The sequence below is a fragment of the Opisthocomus hoazin genome, chromosome 1 (assembly GCF_030867145.1).
Source record: "Opisthocomus hoazin isolate bOpiHoa1 chromosome 1, bOpiHoa1.hap1, whole genome shotgun sequence".
NCBI lineage: Eukaryota > Metazoa > Chordata > Aves > Opisthocomiformes > Opisthocomidae > Opisthocomus > Opisthocomus hoazin.
Window position 1 is genome coordinate 80,220,212 of NC_134414.1, and position 17,944 is coordinate 80,238,155.

At 42.1% G+C, this 17,944-nt stretch overlaps 1 protein-coding gene across 7 annotated transcripts in view; it reads left to right on the forward strand.

Annotated features, from left to right (window-relative positions):
• LOC104326397 (cohesin subunit SA-2) overlaps positions 1–17,944 on the forward strand; it is a 69,978-nt gene that overhangs the window by 45,559 nt on the left and 6,475 nt on the right. For 6 of the 7 annotated variants that reach the window (XM_075427525.1, XM_075427515.1, XM_075427554.1 and 3 more), the window contains 13 exons: positions 477–580; positions 1,022–1,114; positions 1,200–1,289; positions 2,300–2,503; positions 3,968–4,044; positions 5,023–5,110; positions 6,472–6,549; positions 8,395–8,487; positions 10,016–10,184; positions 12,220–12,371; positions 13,222–13,323; positions 14,630–14,784; positions 14,881–15,009. In XM_075427525.1, the coding sequence (XP_075283640.1) occupies positions 477–580; positions 1,022–1,114; positions 1,200–1,289; positions 2,300–2,503; positions 3,968–4,044; positions 5,023–5,110; positions 6,472–6,549; positions 8,395–8,487; positions 10,016–10,184; positions 12,220–12,371; positions 13,222–13,323; positions 14,630–14,784; positions 14,881–15,009 (1,534 nt within the window). The remainder of the gene's footprint in view (positions 1–476; positions 581–1,021; positions 1,115–1,199; positions 1,290–2,299; positions 2,504–3,967; positions 4,045–5,022; positions 5,111–6,471; positions 6,550–8,394; positions 8,488–10,015; positions 10,185–12,219; positions 12,372–13,221; positions 13,324–14,629; positions 14,785–14,880; positions 15,010–17,944) is intronic. The other variant, XM_075427573.1, reaches the window with a different exon arrangement.

The window sequence follows — 17,944 nt, forward strand, 5'->3', positions numbered from 1 at the left end:
TTCATAGATGTCTAATAGTCTAGAGGATTGGTTTTTTGTAGAAGTGTTTTAAAGTCAACTTAATGAATAGTTGTTGTAGTAGAACTGGAGGTGGTTATATGATTGAAATCAAAGTTTGTAGACCCATTGAGTTAAAGAATTTTGGTACTCAAAGAAACAGGTTTGTCCTAAATGAGACGGTAGTTAGTAGGAGTGGGCCTCGTTAAAGCTGCGTGTGTTTTTTGGGAACCCAGCTGCCTGAAATAGTTTAGCTGTGAGAGGAGTAATTGCTTATGCATTCAGTAAATGTAGAAAATAATTTTCTTCAGATTAAAACAAACACTCTCGAGGTGTTTATTTAGTAACACCACGTCTTTCTGTAGTGTCCTTACACAGTTGCTCAGATAAATGAGTAGGCTCTACATTAGCTATTGAGCTATTGCTGCATCTTCATTTTTCTTGTGTGTGATGCTGAAAGGAGACTGATTTACTTACAGCATTGAGTGATGCCCATGAAAGTGCTCTCATTGAAATTATCCTCGCAACGGTTAGAGAAGCAGCTGAAGGTCATCCTCCAGTGGGCAGAGGTGCAGCCAAAAAAGTCAGTGCATCTTAGTCTTATTTATTGTCCTGTAATCACATTCTCTTTGCCATACGTGCTTTGCCAGACAGCATGTTCCTAGTGGTAGGTATATCTTTGGAAATAAAATGGGTTATTTTTGTGAAATGACAGTGTCTTTTGACCTCTAGATCTTATTAGTAGTGGATGTTGAAGGAGATGAGCATTGGAGGAAAGCCAGTTGAAGCATGTTATTGACAAATGGTGAGCATTTTGTCCACAAGATATAGCTGCTCAGCGATTTGCATCTAATTTAAGGTTAACAAAAAAATAAAAAAGCATTCGGTTGTCTCCATTGAAAAGTCTCTTTATCTGAGCTTGATATACTTTAGACAAAGGCATGTGAGTTAACCTTGGGTTACATGTAAAATTCCTCTCATATCTAAGAGATTTTATAATTGAAACAAAATGCTTTATCTGCAGTTTCTGTCAGTAAAAGAGAAGAAAATACAATTGGAAGATTGTACCAAAATTACTGAACACTTTATTATGGTGCTTCCTCAGCTCTTGGCAAAGGTAACTAACAGCTGCTCTGTGAATGCATGTTAAATATTTTATTAAAATTCCTACAGTGTACTCATATCCTGTTTTTTCTCTGCAGTATTCAACAGATGCACAAAAAGTGGCAAATCTTCTGCAGATTCCTCAGTATTATGATTTAGATGTTTACAGTACAGGACATCTAGAGAAGGTGAATAGAAATCGGGGTAGTCGGTTCATGTGGAATGTACTAAATTTATGTGACAGTGTACAGAGTTTAGTGTGACTTGGGACAAACAGGAGACTGTTGAAATATAAAGAAATGGTCTCATACCTTGAGAAAGGTAGTCTTATTCAGGCTTTACTTTTTTTCTTTGGGTCTGCCAAAGAAAAGCCTTAGTGCTTGTCAGTTGTGATGTGCTGTGACTGGCCCTGGCAGATAATGAATTGCAGTTTCACGTGGTAGGCCCGGCCCTGGGTTTTCCATTGCTGGGTGGGGAGAGGGTGGGTTATGCCATGTGTCTAAGCTGGTGTCTCCCAGGAGGTTACTGCAGAATAGGTTTCGTTCTGCTTGAAGACTGACTCCCAGCTGCTGGGAAATGATAGTAACTGAAAGATAAGAATGGAGATAGTGTATCTGCTGATGGGAGAGGGGTGGTCAGAAATGGATAGATGAAATCCTTGAAATAGCGTAATGTATTCTGAAGCAGGGATATTTACAGGGAGGTAATGTTAGGCGAACACTTCTAGGTTAATTTCAGCACAAAACCTTAACTGGTAGAGAGAGAGTCAGCAGAATGGCAGAAGTTACCTCCTCTCACTAAGAGCGAAAACCCGAGTTGCTGACATGGTCTGAAACGTTCTCCATCCTCTGCTGCTGAAGGAGACAACTTCCATTGCTTGGAGACACACCTGTCCTTTGGAAAGGCATTTTTTATTCCGTCTTTGTCTTTATTTTTATGTAGTGCCAAATGTGCATTGCTGAAGTAGAATTTAAAGCAGTTGCTTCATTCTTTAGGAAGTTCCAGAGAAAATAATAATGAAAAAGAGTTCTAAACCTAGAAAAAAAAGTTGTATCCTCAAATCCTGCCCCTTTGCCCCTTAGACTGGCATTTATTTGATGTTGGTTGTGTGACCTATATACGGGCCTAGTGAAATGTATCTAAGGCCTAAATGGATTTTTGTACAACTTACCTATAGTACCCTTTTTATCACTTGCAGCATTTGGATGATTTGCTGAGAGAGGTAAAAGACATTGTGGACAAACACTCTGACGTGTCTGTTCTTGAGGCTTCCTCCAGGACTTATTATATCCTCTGCAGTGAGGAAATTGCCATCTACAGCCAGGTGGATCATGCTCGAACTCAACTGATAGATGAGTTGATGAGAGAGCTTAACCAGCTACTAGATGGCTTCTGGCAGAAGGTGAGTGTGACTCATTGTGGAGATAAACAGACTGTTTCCCTATGAAAAAAGAAGACAAAAAAATGAAGAGGGATGTGACAGTATTCTTTGCCTGCTGTTTCTCTGCTTGAGGGAAGTAGAGCTTTCAAATATGGATTTATGCTTCTGAAAAGATCAACTGTTTACATTTTAATGAAGCGGATGTACTTCGGCAGGAATAGAGTGAGGAAAATAATAAATGAGGTAGTCCACACCAGCAGCAGGTCATTTTATGTCTTCTGAATATTCTTGACCTAAGCTCCGTAGTTGCTCCATAGTTCCTCCACTAATGTGCCAAAGATACTATGTGCGAGATCAGCTAAGAAGTGCTGTGGATCTATAGGTGATGAGACTGTCACCAAAAAGGTTCAGTTCTGTACTTCCACATGTTTGACTGTACACAGGATGCCCTTCGTGCTGCCGCTTTGGCTGTAGAGATAGTACTAGAAAAAAAAAAGCCAGACTAGCAGTCTGTAATGCAGATTGTATAGCTTTGGGGTCTTTGAAATTATGACTTTCCCCTTGAAGGAGGACCGCAGAGTCTCCCTCAAAGTTTTTCATTAGTTCTAAAAAGCAGAAACAGCTGGTGGGGATATGAATAGCTTGCTGGCTGAACTAAACAACAGAAGCCCGCAGCTGATCTGATCAACTGTGCTGTCATGAACAGGTGTCATGCCATGGTATGAGAGTTAACACTGGCAGTTTTTTATTGGACACTGGGATATTGTAAAATGTGTCAAGCCAAAAAATCCCCTAACCTCAGATTGAATTTATTTTGTTGGTCTTAAATAGATATCTATGTCAATGTGGGAGAATGTGTACTTACGAGAATCAAGATAAGTGTTAGACCAGGGATTCTTCGACTCCTTAGTAGTGTCATCCATATCTAAATAAAGAGATTTTCTCTTGGAACTCCTCCCTTCTAATTCCTGTTTGAATATACCATCTCCCATAATCACGTAGCATACTTGTGGAAACTACAGCAATTGCATCTATGGGAAAGTATTTAATATATTTTTAGCTATCTTTGAATGTGATCTGGCAGCTGGAAGCAGGGAGAGTCAGCACCATGTGAACAGTTAGCTTTCCAGAGATCCCTAGCAACTGTGTGAGGGACCATGAATGGCCTGTGAGTCTGAGGGTTCGCACTTCTGTGTTAGCCTAGTTGCTACTTTTTAGTCTGTGTTAGCAATACTGTAGTCTAGGGAGCCTGCCATGGGTTTATTAAAGACAGGGACATTTCCTTATGCAAAATTTCTGTGCAGTCAACGTGTTGTTTTCTTTTTGCTGTAGAGGAAGATGTGAGTAGCATGATTAAAGATGAAAGGACTGTGGAGGGCTGGAGGAGAGTAATGCAAGCTTGTGGGTTGGTTGGGAAGAGAACATAGCAGTTACCTTGCCCCACACTGGCTAATTCCTTTCTCTTTCCCAAACTTTTTAATTTAGGAAGAAGGATTTTGTATGGATGCAGGAGAAATTTCCCGGATGCACTCTGCTTTGAGAAGAGTAGCAGCTTTTCATAAGTGAGATGTTTATTTACACAATTAACTTCCCCATATACTTAAGCATTGACCTAACAGGTGCAAAGTGAGAATTGCTCATTTGTTGGGTTTAATAAGATTTTTCACAAGTGAATGAGAATGATCCCTATGAGAGGTGCTGCAAGGTTTAGTTTCTTCTTAACAGAACTGTACTTAGATATGGAATTCCTTTTGGACTCCTTATTGAGGTTGGAGCATCATTCCTAATGTGGCTAAGAAGTGTGTGCTATGGGATTGAGATGTCAGTGGACACAGAGATCCTCTCTGTGGTGCCTCCCTCCTAGCTGGATGCTTTTGCACTGCCTTACTGTCAACACTGGTGGTCAGTCTGAAGAGGGTATAACGAATGCAGTATTTTTTTCCAGCAGATGTAATCTGCTTTGTTTGTTTTAGTTTATTTGATCTTCTTTTGTTAAAAGATGGATTTCTCAAAAGCTTGTTTCTCCAGGGTTTGCTCACCAAATAAATTATCATGCAAGATAGCAGAGGGTGGGGGAATTGGGCCTTCTTCTCTATGTGTCTTTTACCTATCCTGCATGGTACGGCTGCTCTGTTTTTGCAAGGTTAAGTCTAACATTGAGTTGTGAATGCTCAAGAGTATTAGAAACACTCTTTTAAAGCAGGGTGGGGAAATTGTTCTTTAGATCTTTTTGGGCACTTAGAGAGTGTGGATAGAGTATAAGAAAAGGTACAGAGCTCAAGCTTCTTTTTCCTCTCCTCAGGGCACTGCAGTTCTGTGGTAGGAATGCAGACTGTAAAGCTTTGGACTAAAGGTTGCAGTGTTAGGTTGTGAAAAACTTAATTTCATTCCTCTCACCCACCAAAAAAATTAATAATTAGTTGTTTAAAGTTATTACTGTACATCAGATGAAGGCAAAAATAGGATACCTTTAATCTGCTTGGTCAGGTGAGATTCCATGTCTTGCTTAATTATCATTGTTATTTCTTCTTCACTTACAGTGCCCATGATCTCACCAAGTGGAATCTGTATGACAAGACTTTAAGACTGCTGGTGTTTGAAATGGAGCGCAGGCATTTGCCAGTTCTGGTGAGTTGTCCCCCAAGATAGGAAGGACATGGATGTGTTGGAGTGGGTCCAGAGGAGGGCCGCGAAGATGATCAGAGGGCTGGAGCACCTCTCCTATGAGGACAGGCTGAGGGAGTTGGGGCTGTTCAGCCTGGAGAAGAGAAGATGCCGGGGTGACCTTAGAGCAGCCTTCCAGTACCTGAAGGGGGCCTACAGGAAGGATGGAGAGGGGCTTTTCACAAGGGTGTGTAGTGATAGGACAAGGGGGAATGGCTGTAAATTAAAAGAGGGCAGATTTAGATTAGAAGAAATTCTTCACCATGAGGCTGGTGAAACACTGGAACAGGTTGCCCAGAGAAGCTGTGGCTGCCCGCTCCCTGGAAGTGTTCAAGGTCAGGTTGGATGGAGCTCTGAGCAACCTGGTCTAGTGGAAGGTGTCCCTGCCCATGGCAGGGGGGTTGGAACCAGATGATCTTTAAGGTCTCTTCCAACCCAAACCATTCTGTGATCCTATGATAATATTTAACACTGAAAGAGTTTTTTCTTGTTGAAAGCAGGAAAATTAGGAAATGTTAAATAATCTTACATATCGATGTCCTATGAGGCAGGAAGATACTGTTTCCATTTCTGAACCTGTGAAACAGGCTCTCCTTGGTAGTCTTGCTCTCAGTACATATCAAATTGTTAGGGCTGTGAGGAGCCCCTTATAGGTAGCATGTAACCAGAAATTGGAATACATTGGACCTGTTGCTTGCAGATTGACTCTTGGTGAAGATGGTTTGTAATTACCAGTTGTCTCCACTGCAGCCGTTTGGTTGTCTGGTTGCCTTGACTCAAACCTTGGCTGTGCCAAGGTGGACGTATATCCTAGGATTACAAGGTGAAGTACTCTAGCAGTCATGCATGTTAAATCAGCCTGTTTTCAGGAGAGAACTTGAGGTTATTTGGAAAGGGGTGAAATTTAGCTGGGTAGAGGGAGCCTGCAAGCCCATGGGTAGAGGTGGACTCCTTTAGATGGAGCATCAGAGCCCCAAGGTTTGGCTTTTGCTTTGAATTACCCACTGGAGGAGTCTGCCGTTCACCAGAGACTGCAGAGAAATCCTGAGAAGCTAAGCTAAAGTTAGCCTCTGTGAACACCTGTTTTAAAAGTACATAGTTCCTTTCTGTTGAACTCGTCAAGACGTCAGAGTTCTGCAGAAGCAGCACCCTAGTAATGGAAGTTTCTCAGGAGGCAATGTTTGCTTGTATGTAAACCTATTTTGTTTATTTTGAGGGTCTAAATACTTTACTGTGCAGAATGTCAGGCTTGGATGCTTTGTTTAGTCCTGAGCTTTTTGCTGTTGAGCCTTTCATGTAAATAAAGGGCGTGTTTTTATTTGCAGGTGATCCTACCAACTCTTCAGTGCATGTATTTTTCTCTCCTCTGGCAACTAGCTGCGGTTTCGGAAAATTCTCCCAAGGTTGGCGACTCCACATAAGTTTCAAACCCAAGTTGTGCTTCTAGAAGTTTAAGTTGCTTTTCTGTTCTCAGATCACCAGAAAAAGAAAAGCTTTCTCAAGAAGATAATTTCTGTGTTTTCTTGAGGAAACTGAACTGAGTTGAGGCATTTTCTCTCTGTCTTGCCCTCTTTTTTTAAAAAAAAGTGTTTATGCTTTTTCAGTCTGCAAGAGAAAAAGTGAACAATGGTTCAGTTCTATTTTTACTGCAAAACATGTGCATCGAATTCCTGGGGCTTGATGGAGATAAGAAACTTATTCCACTGCCAAACAGTTTGTTGTTTTCTTGTTTTAAGCAACAAAGAATATTCAGTGAAAACTCCAGGAAGTCCTGTTGCTTTGTTTTGTTTTTATTTTCTTGTTTTACTTACATTTTTCTGGCAGAAAGTTGGAGGAAAGCAGTAATGTTCTCATCAGCTGGCTACTTACTTTCTGAATTGGTTTTATATAGTGCCAAGCTCTGGTAGGTATTTCAGAAGACAGTCTCATTTAAGACTCCAGCCAGGAAAACTCTCTGATGTTTTGGTTCACGTGTGGATGTGTACCTCCTCTTTGTGGCGATTTTTGACTACACTGAGTGCTCCTGCTTCTGCTCCCCTCCCCTGGTGCTCCTGTGTGTAGACAACAGGACGCTGACACGGGTTTTTGTTTTGTGTGAGAAATGCTAGCTGGGAGGTTACCCGTTTGGTGACTGATTCACTATCTATTCCCGTCCTGTTCCATTCGTGTGTGGATGTCCGCATCTCTCAGTGCTCTACTATGTTCTGCCTTTCAGTCCAGACGTGGTTAGCTTGACTGATAATGGGGCAGCACATTTTTTACTTTAGCCTTTCATATGGGGGCAGATTTTGATTGGAAGCACAATGTTACGGCCCACTCTGCAGGGCCAAATCTGGATGCTGGCAGAGAGAGAGGTTCCAAGAGCGAAAAAAAAAATTTCTTGGACAACAGCTCTAGAACTGTTTCTTCCCTCCCCTCCCCCCCCAGCAGTGTCAAGGCAGTGTTTTGCCTCCCCCTCTGCTTCTTCTCAGAATGCACTGGAATGGATCCCCTTTCTTATAAAGATACAGTTGCATACCATGAAATCCAGCCCTCCTGTAAGGGCATTCCTCTGCTATTGACTGCTAAGACCTCAGTGCAGTGCAACAGCTGGGACCCGGTAAAGGATCAGAAAGTCTTTTATGTGGCTGTGGGCAAATCATATAGTCTCTCTTGCTGGATTCATCTTAACAAATAGAGGTGTCTAAGTTTCTGAGTGCTGAAGTTAGCAGCGTAGTTAAACTGTGTGCCCTCTGTAGTCAATGGAGGGAGAGAGAAGAGCAACTCCAGAAGCCAATTCACTCTACTTTCATCTCTAAGGTGGAAATCATTATCACTGTTTTATAAGGATAAGCTGAAGTGAATAAGGGAATATGTGCTATTAGAGCTGCCTGTCCTATGGATGGAGAAACAAAGAGTTTGTGGCTTGCTGAGTACCACTGTCCTCAGCAAGTGTGACAGGTGCACATATGCTACTAGTATTTGTCACATTTCTGCACCAGAGTGGGGAGGGAAGTATATATTTTTATGGATTGACCTTTCTATCCCATGTATTGTGCCTGAAAACAAGACATGGTTTTAAAGTTGTTCATAGCTAGTAAGCTGTTGCTACTGTGAGATGTCAGCTTCTTTCATGATGTCGTCATCTGTGCTATATTAAATGAATAGTATCAGTGGAAGAAAGATGCAACTGTTATTTGTTCGGTAATTCTCTGTTCTCATAGTCCCTAACATCTCTGTCCTGTCATTTTTCCTAAATAAATTTTTAGGAGACTCTTTTTTCACTAAGAAGAGAGCTGAGACGTTTCAGTCAGATTTGCATGTCTTTCCTCCACCATAAGGAAAAAGATGTAAGAGAACAGGTTTGTATTTCTCTCATTTAATTGACGTTCATGCTCAGTCCTACTTTTAAATGCCTGCCTTTCTTTTCATGCTAGTATTTCCTTCTACTGATTTTTGCTATTTTCTGTCTCCTGGCAGAGAAATAATTCTTTAAAAAAACAATCTTCAACTATTTATTTTAAAGTAAAATTAAAAGTTATGTTAGTTAAAATGCTACAAAAGTTAGTGCTTTAATCAAGCATAGATACACCCAGCACTGGACCCAACACTCTGGGCACTGAGTAGAGGGGAAGGATCACCTCTCTTGACTTGCTGGCAGCGCTTCTAATGCAGCCCAGGACACTCATTAACCTTATGTGCTTCAAGGGCACCTTGGTGGCTCATGTTCAACTTGATGTCCGCCGGGACCTGCAGGTCATAGAGTCATAGAATGGTTTGGGTTGGAAGAGGTCTTATAGATCATCTAGTTCCAACCCCCCTGCCATGGGCAGGACACCTTCCAGTAGACCATTTTGCTCTGAACCCCATCCAGCCTGGCCTTGAACACTTCCAGGGAGGGGGCATCCACAGCTTCTCAGGGCAGCCTGGTTCCAGTGCCTCACAACCCTCATAGGAAAGAATTTCTTCCTTATATCTAACCTAAATCTACCCTCTTTCGGCTTGAAGCTATTAGTCCTTGTCCTGTAACTACATCCCCTTGTAAAAAGTCCCTCTCTGACTTTCTTGTACGCCCCCTTCAGGTACTGAAAGGTTGCTCTAGGGTCTCCCTGGAGCCTTCTCTTCTCCAGGCTGAACAGCCCCAGCTCTGTCAGCCTTTCCTCATGGGGGAGGTGTTCCATACTTCTGATCATTTTTGTGGCCCTCCTCTGGACCTGCTCCAGCAGGTCTATATCCATGTCCATCCTGTGCTGAGTGTTCCAGAGCTGGACGCAGGTCTTCATAGCAGAGTAGAGGGGCAGAATGCCCTCCCTCGCCCTGCTGGCCACACTTCTCTTCATGCAGCCCGGGATACGGTTGGCCTCCTGGGCTGTGAGTGCACATTGATGGGTCATGTTGGCCTTCTTGTCAACCAGCACCCCCAAGTCCTTCTCCTCAGGGCTGCTCTCAATCCATTTGTATTTGGCTGCTCTCAATCCAGCCTGTATTTGTGCTTGGGATTGCCCTGGCCCATGTGCAGGACCTTACACTTGGCCTTGTTGAACTTCATGAGATTTGCACAGGCCCACCTCTCAAGCTTGTCAAGGTCCCTCTGGGTGACATCCCTCAGGCATAGACTGCACCACTCAGCTTGGCGTCATTGGCAAACTTGCTGAGGGTGCACTCGATCTCTCTGTCTGTGTCAGTGATGAAGATATGAAATCATACTTTTATATACCGTACCCTGCATTTTACCACATGTTGGGCAAGCAGCTATCTTTAGCTTGCAAGGAGGAAGTGGGATAGAAGCTAGATTGTGACTTGCGATGTTCGATGGAGATGCAAAGTGGAGTTGGCATGAAAAGTAACATGGTCTCTAAATCCTTGTTTGGCTTTGTTTGCTTGATACAGGCCTTCATGATACTCTGTGACTGGTTGCTGATTTTGAGTCATCAGGATTCAAACAGTAATGAAGAAGCAGTCGGACTTCTAGATTGTCTTCCTAGTACATCACTTCAGGAAAAACTGCTTTTGTTTATCCAGGAACATGTTTTCATGGAGGAAGAAGAGGAAAGCAAAGGTTAGACATCTTCATCACTGGAGAAACAATCTACCACTTCTGGTGTCATTTGTCATCTGCACTGAACGTATCAGGAAATGGGGCTGGTATTTTGGTTTTTTTGTTTGTTTGTTTTTGTTTTTGTTTTTTGGTTGCGCCCTTTTAGAAACAAAGTGGCTGACCTGTTATTCACCAGTCGGTACCCACTGTGGATCAACCACAGCAAACAGCTGCCAATTTACTTGTAGAATGTGAAAGTATTTGGTAGACTGACTTTGGTGGTATGGATTATGATGTTAGAGGAAGGCCTTGCAGTGTTACAGTGTAACTGTCAATGCATGAAGACTTCTGAGCCGTGAAGACTTCTAAGTCATCAGAGTAAAGTACTAGTGGATTTGGATTTGCTGGCCATGGGGTAGATTTAGTGGGAAATAGTACTTGTTGCTCTGTTGCCTTTCTCAAACACATTCAGATGCCATACTGAGCTTGTTATTGTGAAGGCTGGTTTCTTTTGGGAGTATTTTGAAAATAGACTGTTAGTTCATTGTGGTTTTGAGGCCAAGTTCAAGTGTCATGCTTTGAAAAACCAAGCATTGTTCTAGGTTACTGTGTCAAACTCTTGTCCTTCAGCTGTTCAATTCTACGTTCAGTTTTGGGCACCACACTTCAGGTCACAGTGTATATGCAAGAAATGATGGGCCTAAATTGCAACAGGGAGACAGTAGAAGAGAATCCTCATTGGTAAAGGTAGAGGTACAATAGAAAAGGTTGCTCAGGTAGCTTGTAGTTGTGGGAGTTTTTGAGGCAGGTTATGTTTCAGGTTGCATATGTTACGTATCTGAAACTGATAAAATTGATCCTGTTTTAGGTTAGAATGCCTGAGATCTGTTTCAAACCCATTTTGTGTGATGCTTTCAATTTCTCAGTCTTCCCCACAAACGATCCCTGTCATCCCACTGCAGATTCCTTCCTGAATGAGTGATTTTGTCATGCTATGGGTGTCCTTGTCTGTGTGCACAGCTGGAAGCTGCTCCATTTTAATTTTAACTCTAATTTGCAGATACTTCTGATCAGACGCTTGCCTTATGTTTGTTTCCAGGCCCACAGTTGTGCTAGAAACAGAAGCAGTCCACGTCAAAATTATAGGTCAAAGACTGAAGCCTTTTGGCCGTTGATATATTACATTCACAGCAGGAAAGAGTGTATCTCAGCTCTCCTGCTGCAAGACGCTCTCCCCGGGCATCTTTGTAGCTGTGTTGGACAACTCTTAAGAGCATTCGTTTTCCACAAGTTATCCAGCTAGTAATTAACCCGTGTTCCAGAGACTTAATAGGTTCTTAATGATGGATGTGAAACACTGGCACGGGTTGCCCAGAGAGGTGGTAGATGCCCCATCCCTGGAAACATTCGAAGTCAGGTTGGACAGGGCTTGGAGTAACCTGATCTAGTGGTAGATGTCCTTGCTCGTCACACGGTAGTTGGACTAGATGACCATTAAAGGTCCCTTCCACCCCTAACCATTCTATAATTCTATGATATGAAATTATTTTTTTCTTTCACTCCTGTTGATAAGCACTTGGAGAGTTTCATCAGAACTCTTCTCTTGACTGCGCATGGTAACTTCTGTAGGGTTTTTGATGAGTTATGTGCTGGTTTTCTAGCATCTGTTTGTTCTAGAAAAAAAAAATGCGGTTGCAATTTGTCTAGTCTCGTCCATTTGGTGTGTTTGTGCCTTTTATCCTGCACTCTGGTTCTGTTCTGTAGTTGTGAACAGTGTTGTACAAGGAGATTCTGACTAGTAGAAATGCGAAAGCCGTGTGAAGATCAGAGTAAGAAGACTGTGGGAATAACTTGTTTTCGCTAGCATCAGCTGCAAGCTTTGAAATGGAAATAAACCTGTGTTTTCTGATATACACAGGAATGTGCACTAGCATCTGTTGCTTAGCGTGTTGACTGAACAGCTGATTCTGTGCTATTTGGATGAAAGTCCGTCATTAAAATTGAGATATCTTGACTCAAGTAGTAGAACAAAGCTTATATGCTTTTGTTTCCCTAGACCTGACGGAACAGGAGGAGAGACAGGATGAAAGTTGCAAACTTGATGACTTGCACAAAAAGCGGAGCCTTCTTGCAGCATATTGCAAGTTAATAGTATATAATGTGGTAGAGATGACTGCGGCTGCGGAGATCTATAAGTATTACGTGAAGGTAATGTTTCAGATAAGGTTGCTTTGCTTGTCAGTGCATTTTAGTTTTTGAAAGTGACTCCAGTGTTTGTGAAGCCTGTGGGGTTAATAGTCTTATGGCTCAGAATCCTTGTATAATCACAAAAAGGGCAAGAAAATCAAGCAAGAGTGAGACAAATCTCTCCTCTTTGCTCTGCAAAGGTACCTCACTGCAGACAAAGTAACTGAAAATTGAGTGGAAGATATGTCTGTCTGAACATCTGCTCTTCAGCTTCTCCAGAGAGGCCATTGCAGAGAAGCAGTTTATGGCTGGGAGAGTGTTTTAACTATAGAGATTCTCACACTGAAGCGGTCGACTTTCTTCATACAGCTCACACAGTCCGCGTGCGGATGGCCTAGGTTTCACATGAGCCCCAGTGTTTAGACAACTGGTAGAGCTTCAGCCACTCGGAAGTGGCTTTCAGGAGGGCTGAAAACAGCACAGAGTGGGCAGTTTCCTTGAGTCAACCAGCAGGACTTTGGAAATACCTGAATATGGATCTTGTTTGCTTCCTTGGGCCCAAGGCAAGCACTGGTTAAAGAAAGAAAACACTGTGTTTCTCTCCTGAGGAAGCTTTGTTCTTTTGGTATAATAAGTACTTAACAGTTTTAGTGTAACTTTAATCCTCACATTACTCTTAAAAGGAGCATACTATTGCTTTACATATGAAATAACATAAAAAGTCCAGTTTTCGTCTTTTAGCTTGGATGTTTTGAGATTTGGAGTGTTTTATGAACTTCTTGTGTCACATGAACACGGCCATGTGTTTTATGTACTCCCAGCATTGAAGAAGGGGAATGATAATTCTCATTTCTTTTGTTGCTGTTAATAGACCTACAATGATTTTGGAGACATAATTAAAGAAACGTTAAGCAAGACGAGGCACAGTAACAAAATTCAGAGTGCCAAGACACTGATTCTCTGTCTGCAGCAGGTAAGGTTAAGATTAAAGCCAGAGACTAGGGGCTTCTATGACAGCTGTATTCATATTGGAGTTTTTTTACCTACCTTGCTGTAATTATTTAAATTCATTAAAAATCCCAGTGGAAGAAATCATTTTGTTGCCTGTAGTTTCTTATGTGTATGTTATTTTTGCGTGTCGTAATTTAAACTCCTTTCAAATCATTACACCTGGTTTGAAATGTATTTTTGTGCATGATTTTTTGTCTTGTTTTTAATCTTCAAATTCATAGTGTGTTAGGATTGATGTGAGGTTATGGAGTGTTTCTTGGGACATAGTAGGTGTCTCTTAACAAAGGTTAAGGATACTCTGTGTTTATGGACTGCCTCAATTCCTGTTGAATTCAGGGAACCACAAATGTGTCTGTGGCTGCCCAGCTCTAATCCTCAGTGTTTTCAGTATATTTTTCTGGAAGAAAGTGGGGCGCAGCTCTTCTGTAGGGTCTCAGTTGCTGGGGCTTGCAGCTGCTGACTGATGAGCCCAGTTAGCTATTTTAGCAGTTGCTTTTGCCAGTACTGCCCATGACCAGAGCTGCTTCTAGCTTGGAGTCGTGCTGTAAGCCACAGAGCAGGCTCCTCCCAGAGGATACTGACACATGAGCTTTGCTTATTTCACACACATTGCCAGGGGCTTAGATCTGTGAACTAGCCCCTGAAATCTGAGCATAGATGAGGCTAAGCAGCATTTGGCCACATATATTCTGCTGACATAGTCAGGACTTCGTGTTTAGGTATCGTGTAGACAACAGGCCCTTTTTGGCCTTTGCTTGACCTTGGAAGTTAACAGGTTGAAGAGAACAAGCTACTGCCATGTTCTGGTAGGAAAAAAACCAACCCAAAACGTAGTTAAATTGGCTCAAGACTTGCTTTTGACGCAGTCTTACTCTCAGAAATTGAACTATGCTGCTACCAAACATGCTGCTTTATATCTGCATTCTGATATTCTGAAAGCCTCTCAGGCAAATGAGGCCTCCTGAGCTTGATTCAGAAGTCCCAACAGGAGCTGGGGTCAGTGGAGGCAACGTCTTCAGGAATCAGTTCTCTGTGTATGCACATAATTTTTTATTTATTTTTCATTTGTGCCTGTCTGTTAAGCACAACAGCGTCCTTTGTGTCAGTTCCTTGTCGTTGGTCAAGAAGCACATGACTCACCTGCTCTTTTGTAAGGCTTCTGTCTGTGTAAGCCAACTGTTGCTTGCTGTGCGTGTCTCTGGGTCCTCCTGGTGCTTTGTTTGCCTGTAGGATTACACATGGTCGCTTATTGGAGACTTCTTTTGCAGCTGTTTCAGACACACGCAGAAAGCCAAGACAGCAGTAGCGGTGTGGACTTCTCCTCTGCTTCCTTCACAAATATGAAAGAACTCGCTCGTCGCTTCTCACTAACGTTTGGCTGGGACCAGATGAAATTTAGAGAATCTGTAGCTATGATACACAAGTACGTGCCACATAACATTGCTTTGTCCATGGTCATTGCTTTTGTTACTTGTCTGGTTTATTACTCTGTTCTCTCTCTGTTTTTTTCTGCCAATAGGGAAGGGATTGAATTTGCTTTTCAAGGAGCTGCTGGAGTAGGTGGAAAATGCCTGCCTCCTAACTTGGGCTTTCTGTTAATCATCAGTGAATTTTCCAACAAGCTGCTAAAGCCTGACAAAAGACTAGTGTAAGTTAAGTTCTTGTACAGTCATACACAGTTTGTGTTTTGTGTATCCTTGCACACGGGACACTTGACCTTCGGTGCTGCAGAAGTTGCTCAAGGGCTTTTCAGAGAACTTCTGGAATCAGTCTGCCCCTGAGGCTGTTAGTTTGAGAGAAGCTTGTAGAATGTTGTAATAGTAGTAATTTCAGATTGTAAGTGCAGTATGCATCCTAGATCTTTTTTAGACATGGTTGTGGCCATGTGTGGCAATTCTAAGGGAAAGACAGTGTTAACTTGGTGGAAGAGATTTGCAACTTGACTGAATAGGAGAGTGCCAGGAATGCTTTTCTGAACAGAAAAGTAAAGCAGAAAAGATTGAGGAAGAGGTAATGCCTAGATCACGATTTTATAATGATCTAATTCCATAGTTTCAGGATTGAATTACATGAATTTTGTGGAATACATTTGGAATAGAAAAATATACACTATTCATAATGGGGGTATTTAAATTCAGGAATTTACTGTTTACAGGGGAATATGCCCTGATCCAGTTGGGCCCCTGTGTTTTAAGGGGTTTAAGTTTTTGCATTTAATAATGTAAGAATGATAACCTTATTTTGGCATTATGGGGCATTATGCATCTGAACAGAGAGACGTTTCTGTCTCTTACTGCTGCCTTCACCTGCCTCAACTCCAGTCATTTTTGGGAAGGAAGTAATGTTTTTCCTTCTCTTTGACCTTCCTTCTATTTGCTGCTTATTTTGGATCTGGATCTCTACACTTCAGTCTTCTATTTACAGATACTGTAAAAACTATTGCAAAATATATGACAGCTATGTTCATTTTCCTGAGAGCATGTCTGAAGCCATGAGAATGTAAGGTGAAACATAAGACACATCTCCCTTACTAAATTTCTGAGCAAATCACTCCAGTACCTGACAGGAAAAGTTACACTTTGGAGAATGTCAGCAAAAATGGAAAAAAAAAACCCAACAACTACATCTTGCTGAGCTCTGTGTAACTTGTTTGCTGCTGTATCACTTTGTCTTAAATTGGAATTTAACTTCCATGGGGATCATCAACCAGTTTTTACATAACAAGGGTCAAGAGTGGTAAAATGTACTTTCCCGTTACTTTACATGACAAATTTAGGTTAGGTATAAGGAAGAAATTCTTCGCTATGAGGGTGGTGAGGCACTGGAACGAGTTGCCTGGAGAAAGTGTGGGCAGCAGGTCGAGGGAGGTTCTCCTTCCCCTCCACACTACCCTAGTGAGGCCTCATCTGGAGTACTCTGTCCAGTTCTGGGCTCCCCAGTTCAAGAAAGATGAGGAGCTACTGGAGAGAGTCCAGCGGAGGGCTACAAGGATGGTGAGGGGACTGGAACATCTCTCCTACGAGGAGAGGCTGGGCTTGTTCAGCCTGAAGAAGAGAAGGCTGCGAGGGGACCTAATATATGCTTAGAAATATCTTATAAATATCTGAAGGGTGGGTGTCAGGAGGATGGGGCCAGACTCGTTTCGGTGGTGCCCAGTGACAGGACAGGGGGCAATGGGCACAAACTGAGGCACAGGAACTTCCGTCTGAACATGAGGAAGAACTTCTTCCCTCTGAGGGTGATGGAGCCCTGGAACAGGCTGCCCAGGGAGGTTGTGGAGTCTCCTTCTCTGGAAATATTCAAGACCTGCCTGGACAAGGTCCTGTGCAGCCTGCTGTAGGCGACCCTGCTTCGGCAGGGGGGTTGGATTAGATGATCCACAGAGGTCCCTTCCAACCCCTAACGTTCTGTGATTCTGTGAGAAGCTGTGGCTGCCCCCTCCCTGGAAGTGTTCAAGGCCAGGTTGGATGGGGCTTTGAGCAACCTGGTCTAGTGGAAGGTGTCCCTGCTCATGGCAGGGGGGTTGGAACTCGATCTGTAAGCTCGCTTCCAACCCAAACCATTCTATGATTCTGTGATTCTATGAGATACAGTTTATTAACGATTGCCAGCTACCCAGCCAATATATTGAAAAAATGGATTCAAACCCAAAATGCAAAATACAGAACAAAAAATATTTGACATATACTGATTACAACCCCTGGTAGATCTAAATTGGATAATCTATGGGCAGGGATAACTTCCATTTCTATTCTTGCATTTTTCTCAGAGAGAATCTTTGAGATTTATGACTAGAATTGGTTTTGTACAGTTTCTGTACAACTCTGTCCATGTTATCTGGATTTTAAAGAGCTGTTATGATCTGTGTGTTGATACTTGTGCAGTAAGTAGATTTATATTAATCCATCCTTGAAAAACTCTGTCATTTCATTTACCTCCAAGGAGTATTTTTTAATTAAACAAGAGGCAAATATTTCATCATTAATGTGGGCAGATTTAAAGCTAAATCCTGATGATTTTTTTCCTAGGACTGTGTTTAACCTCTTGACCGGTGGATATATTCCAGAAGTATAATTCTGAATGTATTAGATTCATTGAAAACTTTTGTGGGAAACACAGAACCTAGCAGGGAATGCTGTTTGACTTCAGTTCTTCCTGCTTTGGACCCTCCCACTGCTGCTGGGAACAAAGGGGAAACAATAAAATTCACAAGGGGGGAAATGGCAATTTTATCCACAACTACATTCAGACTATGTTTCTAGAGTAATAGTTTCTATTCTGGGAGGCCTAAAATGCCTTGCAGCGGCTGGAGATTATATTTCCTCTTAGAAATATTTAGGTTTAGCTCCATCATAAATTACTGGATGGAATGTTTTAGGTCAACATGAACTTTTAGAAATAAACATCTGGTTATTTTCATTTTTACTATTAAACATAGGATTGATGTCCAGGTCTGTATGCTAACATATGTGAATGTACCTGTAACAGATGAGATACAGAATATGGGCATTTGTTAGAAAGGAGTGTATTTCAACACCATCAAAGTATATGGATTTTAACCTCCTCCCCTGTAATTGCCCAGG